Consider the following 21371-nt stretch of genomic DNA (forward strand, 5'->3'; position numbering starts at 1 on the left):
CTCTACCGTTTTTTGAGAAATTCAGATGTATGAGATATAACCTATATTTGTAATTTTAATTTCTATTTAATTGATCTTTTTTTTTGTATGTCCATCATCACCTTTTGGAGAAAAAACAATACTTCAAATTTTCCATTTGTAGGGTGTATTTGTTACATAAATATATTTAGACAGTACACATTGGGATGTCAAAATTAATCGAGAAAAAAGTATGAAAAAACGGGAATATTTACGCAACACCAGTATTTGATTAAATCGATTTTTATTGAGTTCAATAATGATTACTCTAGATACTCGAAATTATCAGTTTATTATTATTATAAATGATAATTACTTATTATAATATATTATAATATAAGAAGTGTTTTTGTAAAAAATAATTTAGATTACATAAAAGTAATAAAAAATATAATAATAAGTATACTTTGTGAATAAATTATATTAAATATTTATAGAAATAGACATGCTGTCTTTGATCAGAATCGTTTTTGTTTGTAATAAGTAATAATTTATTATTGCATTTGAATTCAATAATTTAATACATAATTTGAACTACTCAACGACGAAGCATACTTGAAACATACAGCAGATTTTTTTAATGCAAAAAAAAATTTCTTCTACACAATGTCTACCTTCCTTTAAGAAATAATGTTAGAATACAATAAAATATATCAATCATTCATTACACTTAAACATTTTAAAAGGGTAAATCGAAATAAACAACCATAAGTCATGCTTAATAGTTATAATGCTAAACCAAAGAAAAAGTAATTTAACCCATAAAAACTCATTACGAATATGCATTAATCTTATCTTATTATTTAAAGACTCTCAAGGAAATTTGTTTAATTATGATTATTGTCCATGATATTTTTAAATATGGTTAATATATATGAACTATTAAAATAAAAAGAATAATGGTGAATAATAATTGTTTTAAATATGTAAAGTGTATAACATATAAATATAACATTTAAATAAATGTTGTTTTTATATTATATATTACTATTAAGATTTATCATTTATATAATGAAAAATTAACTGTACATTTCATTTTTTACTTTTTAAATATTATGTTAATGACTATAACACATTTGCATGTTTAATTGTTTGTTATGTATGTTATTGGCATAAAAACAATTTATTGATTTAATGCAAATAACATAACACTGTACGTAATTAAATATTTTGATAAATCTAAATATATTAATATAATTTAGTTTAAAAAAGTTTGCATTCTTTTAGAAATAATTTACAAGAATGGCACGTGACACGCCAGACGAATCAGTTCCACTAGAATTAATCATACCGGGTAATGCAAAAAGAGGATCATTGATCAGTAGTCGTTTCGTTGATTTAGCCACCGACGGATTGTCAAACGGCCATTCAAATGTCCCTGTCCAAAAACCATTGAAACTGAAGAACCTCATATCCAAAGGAGAAGCATTCGATTCATTACATCATAACTCCACCAAGGTTAGTGTGTTATCAATTATGTATATATATATGTAATATGTATATTATCAAAAAAAGTGCAATATACTCAAACAGTTACATTTTAATTAAAACAAAACACCATCTAGATTTGAACTTTGAACTTGAACAACGTTCATGTAAATGGCCTTAGGGGCTGCTAATATATGTAAAAAAAAAATACAGATGCTTATCTGACTTATCTGCCGACAGAATTTAACGTTCAAAAGCCAACTCATCTCAAGTGTAGAAGGAACCCTATTGTTAGGATCACGTATTTTTAACGGTCAAAAATCAATATTTGTTATAGTCACACTGTATCCAATTTATAATTTTTTTTTCTTTAAAAAATCGTTTAATAATTCTGATTGTATCTTAAACCGTTTTTTTATCTATTATTACATTGATTTTATAAGATATATGATCGACAAGGTTCTTACAAATATCTATGGATACATTAATAAATATTAATAGTTACCTATATTATGGTTTTAAATATTTATTTATTTATATCATAATAGAAGTGATTCATTAGGTATATTATAATGAATCATTAAGAACTATTTAAACAAACTGACTATAGTATGATATTAATGTAATATTATAAGTATAATGTAATATGTATAATTATAATTTTTAATAGCAATTTTCAATATTTTTAAAAATACTCGTGTAATTATATGCATAACTATGTCTAATCGATAGAAATACTATATATTATATAAATTATCAGAAAGTTTGCTATCATATTCTTGGAATAAGATCACAGCCTAATATCAATATAAATAAAAATAAAAATTAATTAAGTAACACTTTAAAATAACCCAAATTGTCGATGTTGCTCAAAACTTAAAATACATATTTCTATAATAATATTTACCATAGCTATAAGACACACCACTAATGGATATATTACATATTTTGTAAGTTATACATAGGGGTAGTAGTATCACATGAACAATATACCTACTTTATATTTTTGAATAATATTTGGTTATCCGTTGTCAAACACATTATCGGCATAAATCCTGTTTTGAAAATATACATAATACGCTTTGTATGCGTTCATATTATATTATATTATTTTTCACATATTTTTCTTTAAATTATATATTGGAGAGAATTTGTGTAACAAGATTAAAAGATTATATAAGTTTAAGAGAGTAAACCACACTAAAATATTTCAAAATTAGACCCATTAATTTTTTCAAAACTATATTTTCAAATCAAACAGCATTTTATACCAAAATTCATAACTTCAAACAATAAATATTTCTAAATTTAATAAATAATATTAGTGTACTAATAATATTTAATAAGTATTTTATATTCTTATATTTCTATGATGGCTACATAGTACATATAATACCTATTTTATTAATACAATATTTTCTCAAATTGTATATTAACCGTTATATACAAGACTTGTGTAATATCTGGATGATTTAATAAATACACTATCTAGTAAATCAGTAGTTCTTAATCATAATCTTAACTATTTGATAAAACTTACTTCATTTGTTTTATTTGACTTTATAATAATATATATTGAAAGCGTATCATTATTTTTTATGCATTTTTTTCAGGGTTGTTTATGTTTTACATATATTTAATAAATTGTCTATTAAGTACTTTTAAATAGGATATTTTATCACATTTGTCCAAACCAATACAAAAATATAAATCAAAGTAAGTTAAATGACCCATAAACGTATAGCCTAAAGAAAGAAAAATTCAGCATATTAAGAAATAACTACTGTTCGATTTTTGCTGTCACTCTGAAGCTGATTAACGAGTTTATTTCGATTTGACGCAAATAAAAGAAAGTCAATTCCGAATCAGTTATGCTGTCGTTTTAGATTAAACAATACTATCTCTATCATTATATCATAATAAAAACTTTAAATTTAAATCAAAACTTTAATCTCTATTGTATTCTAATAATAAGAAACTTCTTATTCGATTTATCATATTGCAAATCTATAACATCGTTGTTATTCTTAATATTATCTGATTTCTGAATGCTTTGACTAAAAAGAACGAACAAGTTCTTGATACCAAGAAGTTGTTTTGAATTTAAAAATTGTAATATTTATTTTAGAGCATTAAATATTAACAAATATCTTTCTATGATAAATAATTTAATTACTCAAAATTATCATAACCTGTAATCAATTTATAATAATCCGATATTTTTACTACATTTTTTTTAAAACAAATTATTAAAAAAATAAAAATAAAACTACGTATATCTTAAATTAAACTGAAATATTGTTTTGTTGTTTAAATCTCACAGTTCACACAATTCCTGGTAATCCTCCAAGACGCCTCCAATGACTTCAAACATAAATAATGTCATTTATGCTATTGATGTATATTATTAATTTCAAATTTATGACTTACCTACTAATTATCAATTTAATTAATACATTTATACATAATATTATACAATTTGAATTATCTTTATGAATAGTATATATGTGAGTGTTATTTTATTAGATTGCTTCTTTGTTCAAAATGTTTTCACTAACTTTTGTACTTTTGTATATAAATATTTTAGTTTATAACGAATCTTACACGTATGTTATGTATACACTCATATACTTTGTATATGAGTGTAAAAAATATAATTTAAAATAATTGTTTCTTTAATACCTATTATAATAAATATTTTGCCATTTTCGATACATATATAATAAATATAAAGTTATATTAAAAATAATCATCAATATTACAAAAATCCTCAAGATTAATGCAATACGAACGTTAAAAAATCAATACACATAATTAATGATTAGTTCTTAGTATTTCTTACGCTTTTTTTCCGAACCAGATTATAACGTAATCGCGTTGGTATAGAAACTGAATTAATGTCAAATTCAATTTTGAGATGACTTGTGGTAAAAAAAGGGTGAAAATATTAAGTTTTCTTATAAAAAATGTATTATCAATTTGCATTTTATATATTATAAAACGAAAAAAAAATTATAAATTTATTATTATTTTATATATCATACCTTATACTTTATACCAACAAATTTTCACTTTTTATTAAAAATGTATGACGTTCATCTATTCTTTTTCTAGTAACATCTCGGTATCATGAAATGAAAATTAATTTCCAAGTTGTTATTATAACACTATGTTTTTATTAATTCCATATTAACTGCTAATTCGTATTTATTCTCATTTAATAAAAAGTGGTACCTAGATATTTATGATTATAGTACCTAGTTACATTTTTATGAAATAACTTTTGAAATAATAAATTTTAAATTATTATTTTATTAGTTAAAAATAAATTTAAAAAGAACACCAAATAAATAATATGTAAATGCTTTTAATAAAAATCTAGTGAAATTTTATTTTGACCTCTTAAAGTATATATTGTTCATTAACATGATATGATTGTTTGTCTAAAAAAAACTTGATCTGTCATAATTTGTATCAAGTATAAAGACAAAGCAAATATCAAAGGATATATTAAGGTTTACATATTAAAATAAAGCTTTTTAACTCAAACGATACTTTCTCTTCATAACTTTCCAGGAAGTCCTGCTGGAGAGTTCAATAGAGTATATTATATTTTGATACTTTTTAACCTATATTGTAATTATTACTATATGCTTTTGTCGTTTTAACTGAAATATTTTTAAAACATTTTCAAACTCATGAAAAGGTTACATAATACAATAAATTTTAAATGAAAAATATTCTTATACTTTTTTTTATGTATAATAATAAGTATATAAAAGTATAAAAATAACAAAAATCAAAAATAATCTTGGATTTTAACATAGCGTTTAATCCATTAGGTATATGCTTAATTCGACAACATTAAAATGCTTATTGATAGTGTTTGATTCTAATATTTATGTAAGTATAATTTAATATACATTTTTTATGTAAATTTTACTTAAATTTAAGTTTGAAATCAGTTTTATCTGGTATATAAATCGGGGATAATGAGCAAAATACGAATACGATTCAAAATTATTCAATAGAATAAAATTATAATTCATTTTTTAAGATCGATCATAACGTTTATGAAATACGCAATCTAAAAATCAATTAACCACAAATTATATTATAGATATTTCTAATCCATATAATATTCAATTTGAGTACCATATAGTGTTTAAAATTGGTTACCTACACAATACACATTCATTTTATATTTTTGTTAAAATAATTAATTAATATTACAAGTATAAAGCCGCCGATGTAAGATTCCGATAAAAATTATAAAATTTGAAGCATCATAGCGTATTAATTCATATGATTGAAATATTTCAAAAACATCTTTAATAAAAATTAATATATTAAAAACAAAAAAAATATTGAAATAAAACTAAAAAAAATTGTCTCTAAAAGTATGTCATATCGTTAAAAAAATAAATAAATCTATGTATATAAAAATACAAAATAAGCGTTATTCATTGTCATAAATATATATTATTATGTTTGTATTGTGTACATTAACCAGGTATTTATGTAATCCACGCGAGAAAATAATTTCTTTAAGTACCACCTGCAATATTCTTAAAAATAAACACAAGGGAATGGAAATAAGAAATAGAAATGTGTTGTTTTCTTAAAAATATTTTACTATCAAGAATTCGGAACTCAAGCCGTGTATAATATATATTATTCAATATAAAAAGAGAAATATGTTTGACGTATTCTTCTGTGAAAATGCTGTGGTGTGATAATTTGCTATTTTACGATTAAATCTGATTTTGTCTTGTAATAATTTATGAACTTGTCAAACATGAAATTATAATTTCATGTAAAAATACAAAAATACATACTTAAGTTTAATAATTACTATAATATTACTATTAATGTTATTTAATATTTTTAGATTTTAATATAACATTTTTTTTTTTTTTTTTTTTATAATATGTATATATATTTAATTACGATACAGCATTTATATACTCAAATTATTTACAGTAAGAATTTAGAAATTATAATCTTATAAATTATAAATCGATTAAATTAAATAAAAGAAAAACTTTTAACTAAAAAAAAAATGTCATTCCAAGTTAATAAAAGTTCTTGTTTGTCCTGGAATCTGATTTTTAATTATCAAACTCAATAATTAAAATGAATCTAGATTGTTTCGAACTAGTGTATTTTTAATTATAAAATACATACAATGATAGAAATGATATTGTATTGTATTCGTGTATTATATAAATAATATAAAAACTAACTGTAACTTTTATTCAACAAATAATAAATTACAAAAAAAAAAAAAAAAATATTTGTTAAGTATAAACTAATAAATCGGTGTGTTTATGTAAGTTTCATAGATTACAATTATTCCAATTTCAGAAAAAGTTAAAAAAAACTTCATATTTTGGTTAGATTTATTTTTAAATAACACAACACTAATTAATTATAAGCTAAAGAAAATAGATTTTCAAAAATCAATTTAAAATGGATTTATAACATGATTTAATATAATTCCTAAACATGAATTCAGCTAATTTTATATACTCATTTTAATAGACAAAATGGTAGATTTATAAAATATAATGTATAATGTATATTCTCAATTTTAATAAAATATGTTCTCCACATAAAATACAAGAGTATTTGATACTTCATTTATTTTGTCTTAATGTTAAAGTTTTTAATTATTTATGGAATCTATATAGTGATAATCATCATCATTTCCGTATGTATAATTATTTTATAGTCATTAATGTATACCGAGTCCAAATTAATTTCAAAAGTTCTAATCTTTATCGAATGTTTAACATTTCCGAAATCAACAGCAATACTATAATAAATATGTATTTAAAATTAAGTAAATTAATTTGAAAGCATTCGATTAATTACATACATAAAAATATACCATTAGAGAAAATTGAATTATTTAATGCAAATATTTGATAAATCTAAACATTTGGATTTATATATCTTTAAAATACTAAACATAAAAATGTTTGCCTTTATACAAAGGAGTTTGTTTATTTTAATTACATAATTAACTGAATAGTTGATTTAAAATAGGTGTTATGCTACTGTTACTGAATATATTTGTTATTATTATTTTTATTACAATATCTAGAAATTAACATGTTTATATTCATCTAAAGTAATGTCTCTCTGCAGTATAAAGTATATTATACAAACATTTAAGAATATAATCAGATAATAACATAAAACTTTCCATATTTCTTAAAAAAAAAAAAAACTTGGTTAGGTAAGAAAATTGAAACGGAGATTTAACCATTACAACGTTTGTAAAAACGCACATTATTTTTGTTGTGAATAACTTGGCAATGGTATACTATGAAACACTAAGGCACAAAAACTCGCATAAGAAACACATTTTCATAAAAAAAATTATACACATTATTTTTGATCATTATTATTGTAATAAAAAAGAAAATAACGAAAACCTTCACTAAGTTCAACACAAATATAGTCAACTTTTTTATTAGTCTACCTATACTGATTATCACTACAAACCATGTAAATTAATAATGATGGTATTCATAGGTTAACATTACTAAGAATCAATGATTATTTAATATTGTTATAATATTATAGATAATTGCTCATTTCTAGTGTTATTCTTATACTTTTAAGTCCCTAAAATTTAATCCTGAATTTATTAATTATATTTACCTATATTAAACTTGATAATTTTTTGGTTAAAAAAATAATATTCTAATATTCTAAATAACAAAAAATATAATTTATAAACTTGTAAATTTATAAAATTGATTAAATTAAGAATATTTTATCGATCTAAAAAATAAAAATATCATTATTAGTTATTATGATCAATCACCTAAGTTAATAGTTCCTAACAAAATGAATTTTTTTATCGCTCTTATATTATTTGATAATATATAAGCGATATTATTATATTCGTAATAATCAGATGTTTACTACAATTATTTAACAATTTTAAAATAATTGCAATATTTATTTTATTAGGAATAGATGCTTTATAAAAATGATATCATGTTTGATGAATAATAAATATATTAACATTTTTATGTATTATTTTTGGTTATTATATCATACGTGAAGGGAAGAAATAATATTATTCTAAAATATCCATATTTAGTATAAATTAAAACATTTAAAATTTACATTATCGTTTTGATACAATTCGCGAAATTGACAATAATAAATATACAGACTATGAGAGTAAAAATAAAACACATATGACTGAATTAATTGATTTTAATAATTTAAGTCATCCTCACACCAGCGTCATTGAAACAATGAGGTGGATTATCGAGAGAATGCATAGCCAAATAAACTACTCGAAAAGGAGTATAAAAAAAATAATAATTCTGAATATATTCTTTAGAAAAAATAATTTTTCTCGAGCGTAGGAACACTTGACCTAAAAGGTAATGTATTCCTTGTTTACTCGTAGTTTGTTACATAGAATACATGTTTACTTTTTTCTTGAAATATAAATTAAAAAAAGTTCACACAAATTTCCAATTATTCCTTATGTTTGGAACGATTTTATTTTCTGTATATCATATTATTAAAGAAATAAGGCGATTGTATTAATGTTCCAATATTTAAATAACAATATGTAATATTTATACATAATAAATTGTTTATCATAAAAAAATAATATACGTTGGGATGTTTTTACATAAGTCATTTTAAATCCTAGTAATAATATCCATAAACAAAAAATACCACTCTGCTGTTCATTTGGTTTCAATTAAGTCACTGTAATGGATTTGTTAAATTTTAATTCAAATATGTATCATTGAATATGAAAAAGAATTTCGAACGAAGATCGTTTATTTAACTACATATAATAATAACTAGATATACTTATAAATAAATAAAAAAAAAAAATTTCAAAAAAGTGATATTTTATTACAAAATAATATGACTTCTCATAACGTTTTATTTGAAAATACATATTCTAATGTTTCATTTCAGATAACTCTAATAGACTTAAAATAATAAATATATACGTATATTGGTATATTCAAATATTATGAACACGGTACATTTTTCTATACATTTAAATTATTTAAAGAAAACATACATTACCACTTGATACTGATACATTTTTGTTTTAAGTAAAATATCAGAAAGTAAAATAGTATTATAGTCCATATTATATGAAACAATTTTAATTTCGAAATTTCACATTAAGAAAATAATAAAAACTCTGAATTTTTAATTATTTATTGAAATATAATATGCCATTAAAAATGTTTTAATTTCAAAATCGTTTAAGAATATATTAAACAGAGAAACACTATGTTTTAAAATGTATAAAACCGCTGAAACCATGCGTGCAAGTGTATATCAGATTTTAAAAATTCAATAATTGGACATGCGAGTTTATTATCTTAATTTCCGTTTGATATAAGTGCCAAGGCAGTGAATTTAATTTTTATAAGCCACAATAATTAATATGAATTTCTCTTATTTCATTCTTACAAAAACTATATATAATTCCAAATGGAGATTATGAATAAATATAAGAAGTGACTTATGACTTTATAATTTGAAACTCTCAAATACTTATACACAAATTCAAATAAGTTGCATGTATAACAATAGGAAATGAGAATAATAATTAAAAATTGTTTTAAATCCTCGCTTAGAGAAAGATAGGGAATAAAATAAAGAGTGAAAGTAAATGAATAAGAGGAAAAGAAATAGTGGTAGGTAGCAAATCAGAATTACATCATTGAGTGCTTTGTTGTCAATATTTATTTTGCAGTCCTCAAGGTATAATTTACCAAAGGCATTAGTAAATGCTTGTCTAAAATGAACGATTACATCGAAATACTATTCTTTTATATCTAATATGCAAGCCAAGATCCAAGAAAAATATCATATCAATTATTAAAAACTTAAATAAGAAAAGTCAATAAATCTAATTTTATGAAATTAATCGTCTCGATAAGTCACAACTAAGATCATAAACAGATCGGATGCCGGTTGTTGACAGCTTTTTTTTAATTATTATATTATTTACCTTAAGGAATATTGCAAGATGTTGTGCTCGATTTTTCAGGCTTCTTTAAGTAAATTAAATATTCTTCCCATTAGTATAGAAAATTAAGTTGTCAATTTAAACTTTTTAGTAATCAATAGTTGTAAAATATAAGACACCTATAATAACGATAAGTAAATTATGTTATCATTTATTTTGATACCCAGTAATGTAATATTGTTCGATAATATTTATTTATCATTATTGAAATTGAATCGAAAAACTAAAAGAGAAAAGATAAGGCGTTAAATAATGTCTAAATCAAAAGTGTTAAGATTTTATCCAAGTAATTAAAATTTCTATGAATTTTATTAAAGTAAATTCGCAAAGTCATGATAGTTGAATAAATTGAAATACCTTAAAATATGACGTAGGGTAATTGAAAGAATAACACAAAACTAATAAGTATTGTTGTCTGGTGTCTTGCGTTAAAGTCAAACAAACATGCACATTGGAATATTATTATACTCGTATTTTCTTGTATACCTATACAATGGTCTAAGAATATGTGAATTATATTATACAAATTTTAATACCGTAATTAGTATTGTTAATAATTCCATAATTTAACCAATAGTGTTATTACTAAAAAAATATAATAAAATAAAAAACACAAACTTCAAAATATATTTTATTATACGTGTATTTATTAGTTTTTACGATAAAATAAAATATATTTAACAAAATAGCATAATATATTTATATTTTAAGCACTCTAATGAATTTAATATTCATTTCAATTAATTTTTGGTAGCAAAACAAATCTAGTTGATCCAAAATTTAGGGAAACTCGAAAATTTACGTTCCAAATTGACTTTCGACAAAATCAGTTTTAATAATTTGATTTACAATTATTTAAATATATTTGAATTTAAAAAAGAAAATAAGTATTATATTCAAGAAATGTAAACTCATGTTTAAGTTAAATTTCTGTATTACGAACGCAAAATAATAATTAATAATGATGTATCTAACATTTTTATTTTTTAAACTTTTAAAGTATCATAAACCGTATCCGGAGAACTCTTTTTTTCCACCATTTATATTATTAACAAAATAAATTAATATATTGCATTACAATTTTAATCTCTAACAAAGATAATAGATATGCTTAAATTATAAATTGGATTGAATACTATGTTAAATTTTCTGTGCATTCGTTTATATATAATATACATATACATACATTTCAAACATAAAATTACGATAAAACGACATCAAAATGAGGTACATAAAACATTTATAAATTTAATACCCGTATAGAATCTTACCGAAAAACATTTATCCGAAATATAATCGTAAAGATGAAAATAAAAATATGTTGTTAACACTTTACCTATAATATGATATTATTACATTAGGTAATATACGACTAGCCAGAAATATAACCTTTTAAGACTTGTAAACTTCTAGGTAATAATATAAAACACATTTTAATTAAACCAAATTCCTCATAGGAAAAAATTCAAAAAAACGTGTAAATAGATATATTCTACATACATAATATGCATAATAAATAATTAAATCACAATATCAATTTTAATAATTAACTTTATTTCTTGTTTTTTAATATTATAAAATGTGTGTAGGTTTGATCGTTTTAATTTTAATAATGGTTTTCAATACTCAATAAATAAATAAAATATGATGTATTATTGGAAAATAATAAATTATATTAGTTTCATTGTGTTCAAAAATAAATAATAAGTCCTAATTTATCATTACAACCATTATATTTAATTTTGGTTTTATTATCGTGTAAACATAATAGAAAAAATTAAATAGTTTTATTTTAAATTATGGCATATTCTGACATCATATTTGTACATAATAAATTACCTTCATATACACCTTCACGTATTAACTCACAAAAATTTAGGCAACTCATGTATTATATCTTCATACCTGCTAGTAAATGTATTGTAGCTATTTATTGAAGCGAACGGATATATTGAGAAGAAAGCAAAAGCGTTTTGATATACTGCCAAAATACAACGTATGGATAAAATATACAATTGTTCCGATCATCCATAATATTTGCTGCCATTAATAAATTGTTTTAAAATTGAAAGAATATATGGAACACTTAAAGTAAAACTAAAAAAAAAGTAAAATAAATTACGTTATTAGCATATTATTTCCAAAGACAAATAAAAAATAGATGTATTAATTGTATGGAAAACTTGCTGTTTTATATTTCAAGTTTCAGTGATATGAATGTTACCGTCGTCCAAAAACATTATTGTACAATATTATAGGTTAACTAAAAGTTAAGTTCCAAACCTTACTGAGATTTATTGCTCTTAAAACCTATTTATTAAAATACCTAAAAAATATTATATATTTGTTATTCAAAACACCTAAAAAGTGTTTACTCGAAGAGGTAGAGTTCATATTATTAAATTTAATATTAAGCAAACAAACCGTTATTATTGACTGGAATTTTTAAAAAATATAAAAAATGTAAACTTTAAATAAATTTTATATTTTGAAAATTTGTCATTAATACATTAATCATGATACGTAAATAGTTGTAACTGCAGAATTATAATTTAAATTGTTTATAAAATCTATTTTTATATCAAAGTATACACTGAATATGAATAAAAGAATCTATAAATTATTTACATTTTTGCAAAGTAAATAACGTATAAATAACGTATATTCCTATAAACTTCGTTTTTCACTAATTAAGCAATATTTTATGTATAACTATATAACACGTCATATTCAAAAAAAGCTTAAAATAAAAAAAAATTAGTTTAAATATACAAATTAAATAAATTTAATATATTTAATTTATATTGTTAACTTTACATTTGTAAAAATGACCTTAAAAATGCAATAAAATGCATTCAGCACAAAAAATGCAAAAAATTAAAATATTAAAATTAAATAGGTATTCTAAATTGTTATGTAACGAAACAAATTTAGTTTTTGGCTAGAATTGTACAGCACTTTAAGAAAAACAACTTTTTCTATTTTATTACATTTAATAAATGTTTTATTATTAAAATATTTAAATTTTATTTTATTTTATTTTTTTACATGAGTGCATGGTAGAAGGATAGTTACCTGGTGTAACACTATCTTAACTTGATAATATTATAATTTTTGTTTTATTTTGTTAATTTAAATTTGTATTCATTAAATCTTAAGTAGGTCACGCTATCATTCTTTTTGAGCCTTGGAGGATTCCTAAGAATTGTTAGAGTGACAAGAGTAGATATGAGAGGGTTGATATAAAACGAAATTCTGTGATGGAATTGTTTAAAAGAGGTTACTGCTTCTTCATGGATTGTTTTTATTTTTGGATCAGTATGTTATGTTAGATTTGAGATGTTGAGTGGTAAATTGGTGATTTTACAAAGGATATTAATTTGAAAGATTTGAATTTTGTCATTATTAAATTATTTAGCATTACCTCGGAGCTGGAGACTATAAGTCCATGTTGACTTGTATAAAAATTTAATTATTAGAACAAAATTTAAAAAAAAAAGAATTTTCAAATGACAATTTACTTATATATTTTTGAAAAATATTATACTAATAATAAAATATAATATTATTGAAACTACAAAAAAATAAAGTAATATTTTCCTCGTAATTAATAGATTGTTTGAATAAATTACAAACAATAAAATATTATACTATATATAATACATACCATTGATGTATAAATCAAATATTATAGATACAGAAAATCTTTAATTGTAGCATTTCAAATACTTTAAAATAATAAAATAGAGGTAGGTACATGTTAGTTTCAGACAATAAAATATAGCTTGACATAATAAAATAAAAAATGGAGTAAACTGAGTAATTTTTACTTTTGAATCGTTCTAATTTTAACCAAATTCAGAAAAACATATTAAAGTTAAAAATCAAACTATTTTTCTACTATACCTATATACAAAACAAACATCATCGTTAAGTCAATATATTCGTCACCCTACTTGAAATCAAAAACATATGTTTCATTTTAATTATTATTAACGTTATTGTTGTGTAAACGTCAATAATCGAAAATCTATAAATTTAATATAATTAAAAAAAAAACAAAAACCTAGTTCGTTATGTTAAAACACTCAAAGTATTCGTAACTAATATAAATAACCGATTAAAAAATATATAGGTATAAGGAATTAAATAATTGCAAAAGATCGTTTATTATTTCTTATCCGTTCTATGTACAACCATTATATTATGATATCAGATTTCATTTTACAACAAAAATAGATGATCGTTGTTACGTTATACGCAATATAATACAAGACGAATCGACTTGAGAATCAGTTTTCATTTTAAACATTTTTTAATACTCAATTTTTGTTGGTAATTTAGTATTTTTAAAAAACTAGTATATAACAATGAAAAAAATTTTTTCCAGACATGTTAAAAATGAATAGTATAATATTATGTCATCATTTCGTTATTTTTATCACGAAATTTTTCTGAAAAAAACTGTTTTATCTCATTGACTTATTGTAATGAGTTTTTAAAAATATAAATATTTATCCCTCTAAACCAAACCTTCTGTACGCAATTATTATACTATGTATAAGTATAATAGCGAGGAATGATTGTGACAAACTGTTACCGTCTATATAAAAAAAAATCTGGTTTGTATTGGTTTAAAATATAAAAATGTTTGATAATTATCATAAATATCGATTATTTAACGAAAAATAAACACTAAATAAAATATTATATAATATGTATTTGAGTGCTACATTACGATAGTTTCATTATTTAAAGTGCTGAAATTTAAATTTTAGGTTTATGTTCTTTTTAAATAACAAGTTAGGTTATACGAAACAAATTATCAGTAATGTAAAATTCTCGAAAATTTTTGATAATGTAGTTAAAGAAATTTCATGAAAAATATGATTACTATTATTTAAAGTATTGTCAAACATTTTTAATTTTTATACATTTATATATTTCTGCGCAGAATACCAAAAGGTTATTAATTATTTATACCGTGGTTGCTAGTTATTGTAATACTAGGTATAAAGATTTTCTAGTAGATATCATATATTTTTAATCATTTTATACCATGAACAAGATTAAGATATTTTTTAATTTGTTTTATGAAAATTATAAGAAAACTAAACCTTAAAAATTACTCAAACTTTTAGAGTATTTAACGATAATACAGAAATATTGTAACTTTTGATTTACGTGTAGGTGGTAGATCGCATATTAAGTTTCATTTACTACTTACTTATCTACTAAAAGTGAGTAGTTAATGAATTTTTGTGTTATCTTAGAAGGTGTTGAGTTTAAACCAGTAATCAGATTTATAATTTAAACTTAAAGGTGAACGACATTTAACACGAAAATAGTCGGGGAAAAGCACCAGTCCATGAGAACATATTATGTGATTTCGTGGATAAAGAATAGATGAAGGAAATTGACTGGAATAAGGGTTTTACGTTGAAATTCGATAGTCTATAAGACAATAATTCAATGTTGCCAAATGCGTTACGATTAATACACTTCGAACTTTTTGGGGGAAAAAAATGCTGATTTCGATTTTTCGCGTAAGGCTACCACGTAACAACTAGTCTACTTTCAAAATCACATTGGTTATTTGTCAACACTATAATTATATGATTAATCTTTGTACCCACTCAGTTGAATTAATGTAATTTTCAAAGAATAGAATACCATGTATGACATAGCTTTGGTTTGATTAACTGATACAGAAAATACCCAACCAACAAATAAAAAATAAAGTATTGAATGGTTACCATATTAATATATTACAATGGTTAGGTTTTCATTTCATTTGACAGAAAGTGTTAAAAAGTACTTTTTAGTATTTATCTCTGTTGTATGTCATAAATGTTTACTGTAATGAAGTATATTATTATTTAGTATTATATATATTATATAAATTTAAATAATTTAAAGAATATTAAGAAATATTTTATTGCTATTAAGCCATTAACTACTCTATTTTTTTATTTTTATCAATTTTTATTTTTAATATATTTACATAAAATAGTTAAATACCGTCTACATTTTAGGACTAATTACTCACAAAATTCATCTAGAACAAAATATTATGCTAATCTATGCTGATCAAATAATTTTCAAACAGCAAATACAATGAATAAATGCTAAAAATAATCTTTTAGTTAGAAATTTTAAATCTACAAAACTGCAGAGGTATGAAATCACTTCACTTTGCTATGAACCTGATAATTTCAAAATAATTTTAACAACTGTTTTAATTATTTTTATTTATTAATTTTATTCAATGATTTTATTGATTTTACTTTTTTCAATGTAGTTTACAGGGTAATTCTTTTATCAAACAACAAAATCTGTAATGTTTTTAAAAATATGTTTTTTTACTTAATCGAGTCGAAATAAAACAACATTTTTTTTTTCAAATCCATTTTATTCTTAGTATTTTTTATCATTACCTATAAACTTTTTTTTTTAATTTTATTTTGACTATTTATGTAAAAAAAAAATATTTCCAAAAACATTAATAGATTTTGAAATAATAGGTGTTATTTAATAAAATAACCACCCAGTATAAAATACTTTTTGATATTTTATTGTGTATTAAATTATTAATTTATTCAGTTATAATGTAAACAAATGATTTTTTTACTAAAAGTCTGAATAATCTAAGTCCAAACAAACAAGTACATATACATAATTATTATCAAAACTGTTCGATGTACTCACACATTTTATGAGTAAAATAAATATAAAAATTAAAAATGTTTTTTTATTAATGTATTGATTCTATCTTAATGGAGTGCTATCACCAATAATTTATTATCAATAAATACTTAAATAGATATGATATAAGTGGTTATTATTTATAGGTACAATGTATTAATCTATTATTATCAAAAACTATTTCTAAGAACAATAAATTAATATAGTCACTGTTATAATTTGGTACTTTTAGTTCCTAACTTAAAAGATGGAATATCATAATAATACGAGTATACTAAAAATTAAATAGGTATAATATAAGTATAATACGTCATCTTATATTTACAAATTAAAATTAATTATATATTTTAAATAGGATAATCGTCTTAAACTCTTAATCATATTGACAGAGTATGTGTAATATTGCATTTTCACATTTATGAATAATATCATCGTCAATATTAGATGAAGCAAATATTGAGAATAAGTATGCATTATGACTTCATAAATACAAATTATTCATATTATTAAACGACTTTACTAAATCTTAATAGACAAGGATAATTCGATAATTTATTATTCAGATTAATTTAAACTTAATAATAAACTTTATGCGTAATGATTGAGGTAAGATTAATGCATATTGGGCTATTGTTTTCAATATAAAAACAACACACTGACAAATAACAATTTCATAATGTTTTATAATATTCAACAGAATTTTTGACAATTTAATATTAAAGAAAACAGATAGTGGCGTCAGACACGTTACTAAAATATACACCAAGAAATTATAGATTACATTACATTACGGTAAAGAAGCATGACTTGATCCTGACAAATTTTGTTCTCATAACTTTTTTAAACTAATTTAGTTCCTGCTCCGTACGATACACTTTTTTAAAAGAACAGTTAGTTTTACGTATTTTTTTTTTATTCCCTCTCTCTCTCTCTATAGGTACATACATATTAAAAAGTTTAAATTATTATATTTCAGTGAGAGCGCATTAAGTATGTTTAAGACAATAAATTAGGAAGTTGATTCAATAACTATATAATGCAATTAACAGTTTACAAGTCACTATAATATAACATCCTGCAAGGAATCACGCTATTCCTTAATCTCTTTTACTTTGTGTTTTTAACCAAATCGGCTAAATATCGTCGGATTAATGACGGTAAGGAGAAACCTTTCCCCAGCTAACGTGTCACTTGTAACCTAGCTGTCATTATACAATATACCTCTCAAGACGCGACAGACTAATAAATGTACTTTTTATACACAAATTTTGGTTTCAATTAAAATGATTTCCTCTCAAGACACGAAATAATCCTCGTGTTTATAGAGCTTTTCGACATCCAAGTTTCGATACGAGGATATACACCAGACAAACTTCTCGTGTGTGTGTGTTTTGTATAATATAATAATCTGGATTCAATGGAAAGCTGACAGTACAAGCGCACGGCTAATAAACACGTCGATGCTTTTACCAAACACTATATTAATAACACGCGTATAACGATAACCGAGTATGGGGAAACTTTGAGGTGAAAAAAGGGTGCAACTATAGGAGGTTAGGTATATAAACTACCTGTGACCTTCATCTATTTTTAAAATAAGTTATCATTATAACATATAAATGTATGTAATGTACGTGAAAATCGAGTGATTAAAATGAATACCAAATTTAAAGTTATTAAGTATACTTTCCACAATATTGTCTCTCTCTCTCTCTCTCTCTCTCAAAAAAAAAAAAAAAAAATGGTCATTTTACACGTGTGATTTTTATTGTTTCGATGTTTTCCGTCAATTGTAAAAAACAAAAATCGATTAAGTATTAATATAATTTGAAGTGCTTTAATATATAATATTCCAATTCTTATTAGTATCTATTATTTTTATTTTTACTTATTTAACCTCTTTGTTCCTTTATTTTAAATACCAAATGCACCAAATAATATATTTTTAATTCTTAAACTATTATAATAAAATAGTACGAATATAATTTATAATAGTATGATGTAATATTAAAACTATTTAAATTTAACATGAAAAAATCGTTTATTACTTTGTGTACAAGTATACAAAGACTTGCGGAACAAAAATCAAAAAATAATAATTAAAGTCTTAAAGTTCATCACTGTAAAATGAAACATAATATAGAACTATTAAACTTATAATAAATCATTGATATTTTTATAATTCGAATCTCAGTGTTATTTTGTATGAATAAATACATAATGTTCAAAAATTGCTTTCAATCAAATATCCATTTTACACCTCATTTTTCTTCCTCTATTTATGGTAAAAATACGTTCAATGACTGTGCAAAATATTGCGGTGCCAAGTATTTTTATTTTTATTGTTATTATTATTATCGTTTCTTCATCACCAATAGTATCTATGTTAATAATTGAATTTTATTTATTATGATTTATATATATATATAGTTTGATAAAATATTGATTGCTTAAGAAATACAATTAAAAAAAAAATTAGTTTCTAGGATACTACCGTGACTCTACACGGCACAACGTAATCGATTGTAAAATATATATCAATTTAAAAACACGATGCATAAAATATTTGTGTTTAAAATAAAAGTATATTTGAAGTATTTACATATTGACTCGTTTCATTTAAAATAAGAAATGATTAATAGCTTTTGAGTCTATAAACAAATTTAATTAATCGAATGCAGTCAGTATTTATTGAGTAATCAGGCGCCATGCTGTCTTATTATATAATAATAATATTATATTATAAGTCTTTGAATCTCATCATGTTTAACTTATTGTTCATACAATTAAAACGCATTTTTCTTAATATCATAGCGACATAGCACTAAAACATTTTAATTTTAAAAGTAAAAAAGGGTCAATTGATTCCCGACTTATTGACACATTGGAAATTGGAATACGTTTTTAATAATATGTAAACATTTAAAAATAAAATTAAAAATATTGATATTGTACTTAATTAAAATCTTTTAATTTATAAATCAGAATATTTGAGGTAATATTAAATAATTTTATAATGTATTTTAAGTATTTTAATATACTTCCTAATAATATTGTACTTCTTTCATTATTTGATTTGAGTTGGGTAATTCGTTAAATAATCTGAATAAACGAATAATAAATATTAATTGATATCTAACAGTAATCATGTTTAATCCTCTGTTAGGCATTCAATAAGCAAACAATGACACATTTTTACGAGTCCAATGACCTAAAAATTATATGTGTATTGTGATTTTTGTTGACATTCAAATCCTTTAGTTTGAAGTATTATTATAGTCATTGAGACAATGTGATTGTGAATAACTGACATTTGTTTTTTCGTAACCAAGAAGCGCTGATGTTCAGTAGAAGCACTATAGTATTGTCCTCTTGAGAGAACACTTAACCCTAAAGGTTACAAAATATTTGTCATAAATATTGTCCTTATGTTTTTTGTGGTTTTGAGATTTTGTTTGGGTTTTTAAATTTTTATTAGTCAGTGTACTTTTGTTACGAAATAAAACATACAATTATTACCTATCTATAAAATAAGGATTTCGTATTTAGAATATTGAAAATAGCTCCAAATAAATATGGTATAAAATAAAAACAAAAATAAATTAAAAATTCATTCTAAATAAAAATGTTGAAAAATATTTGAATTTGAAATAAGAATTTAACTAACAAAGAGTTATTGAATAAAAATAATCCTCGAATTTTAAAATGTATAATATATTCATTAGTCATTACTAGTAAGTAATTAGATATAAAATAATTATATATATTCTTGATCATAATATCTATATTTTTATGGTGATTAAAAAACTGCAATTTTATTTCATTGTAAAAATTACAAAATAAATTAAAAGCTAATGCGATTGTTGTGCATTTTCACGCATGCACGTATGGATCCTAATTGTTTTATTATTATTATTATTGGTACGTGACATTAAAATATTGTCAACCAAATAAAAAAAAAATTGAACAATCAAAACTATAAATACTAAGTAATCAATATTTTATTAGAAGAAAAAGAGAAAGATCAACTATATTGAGTATAATTTATTGTAATTCATTTAAAATTAAAATAGGTATAATATATTACTTAAAGAAAAAAACATACAATTATTGTATTGATCAAACGATTAAAGTAAAATAATATATATACAAACGTCTTTGTTTTATTGCTCATTAGTCA

The 21371-nt window shown here is 22.1% G+C and overlaps 1 protein-coding gene across 1 annotated transcript in view; it reads left to right on the forward strand.

Moving 5' to 3' along the window:
- LOC114128082 (nitric oxide synthase, salivary gland) overlaps positions 1–21371 on the forward strand; it is a 78847-nt gene that overhangs the window by 13423 nt on the left and 44053 nt on the right. The window contains 1 exon segment of the mRNA XM_027992501.2: positions 1246–1476. Coding sequence (XP_027848302.2) covers positions 1261–1476 — 216 coding nt within the window. The 5' untranslated portion in view covers positions 1246–1260.

The sequence above is a fragment of the Aphis gossypii genome, chromosome 1, assembly GCF_020184175.1.
Source record: "Aphis gossypii isolate Hap1 chromosome 1, ASM2018417v2, whole genome shotgun sequence".
NCBI lineage: Eukaryota > Metazoa > Arthropoda > Insecta > Hemiptera > Aphididae > Aphis > Aphis gossypii.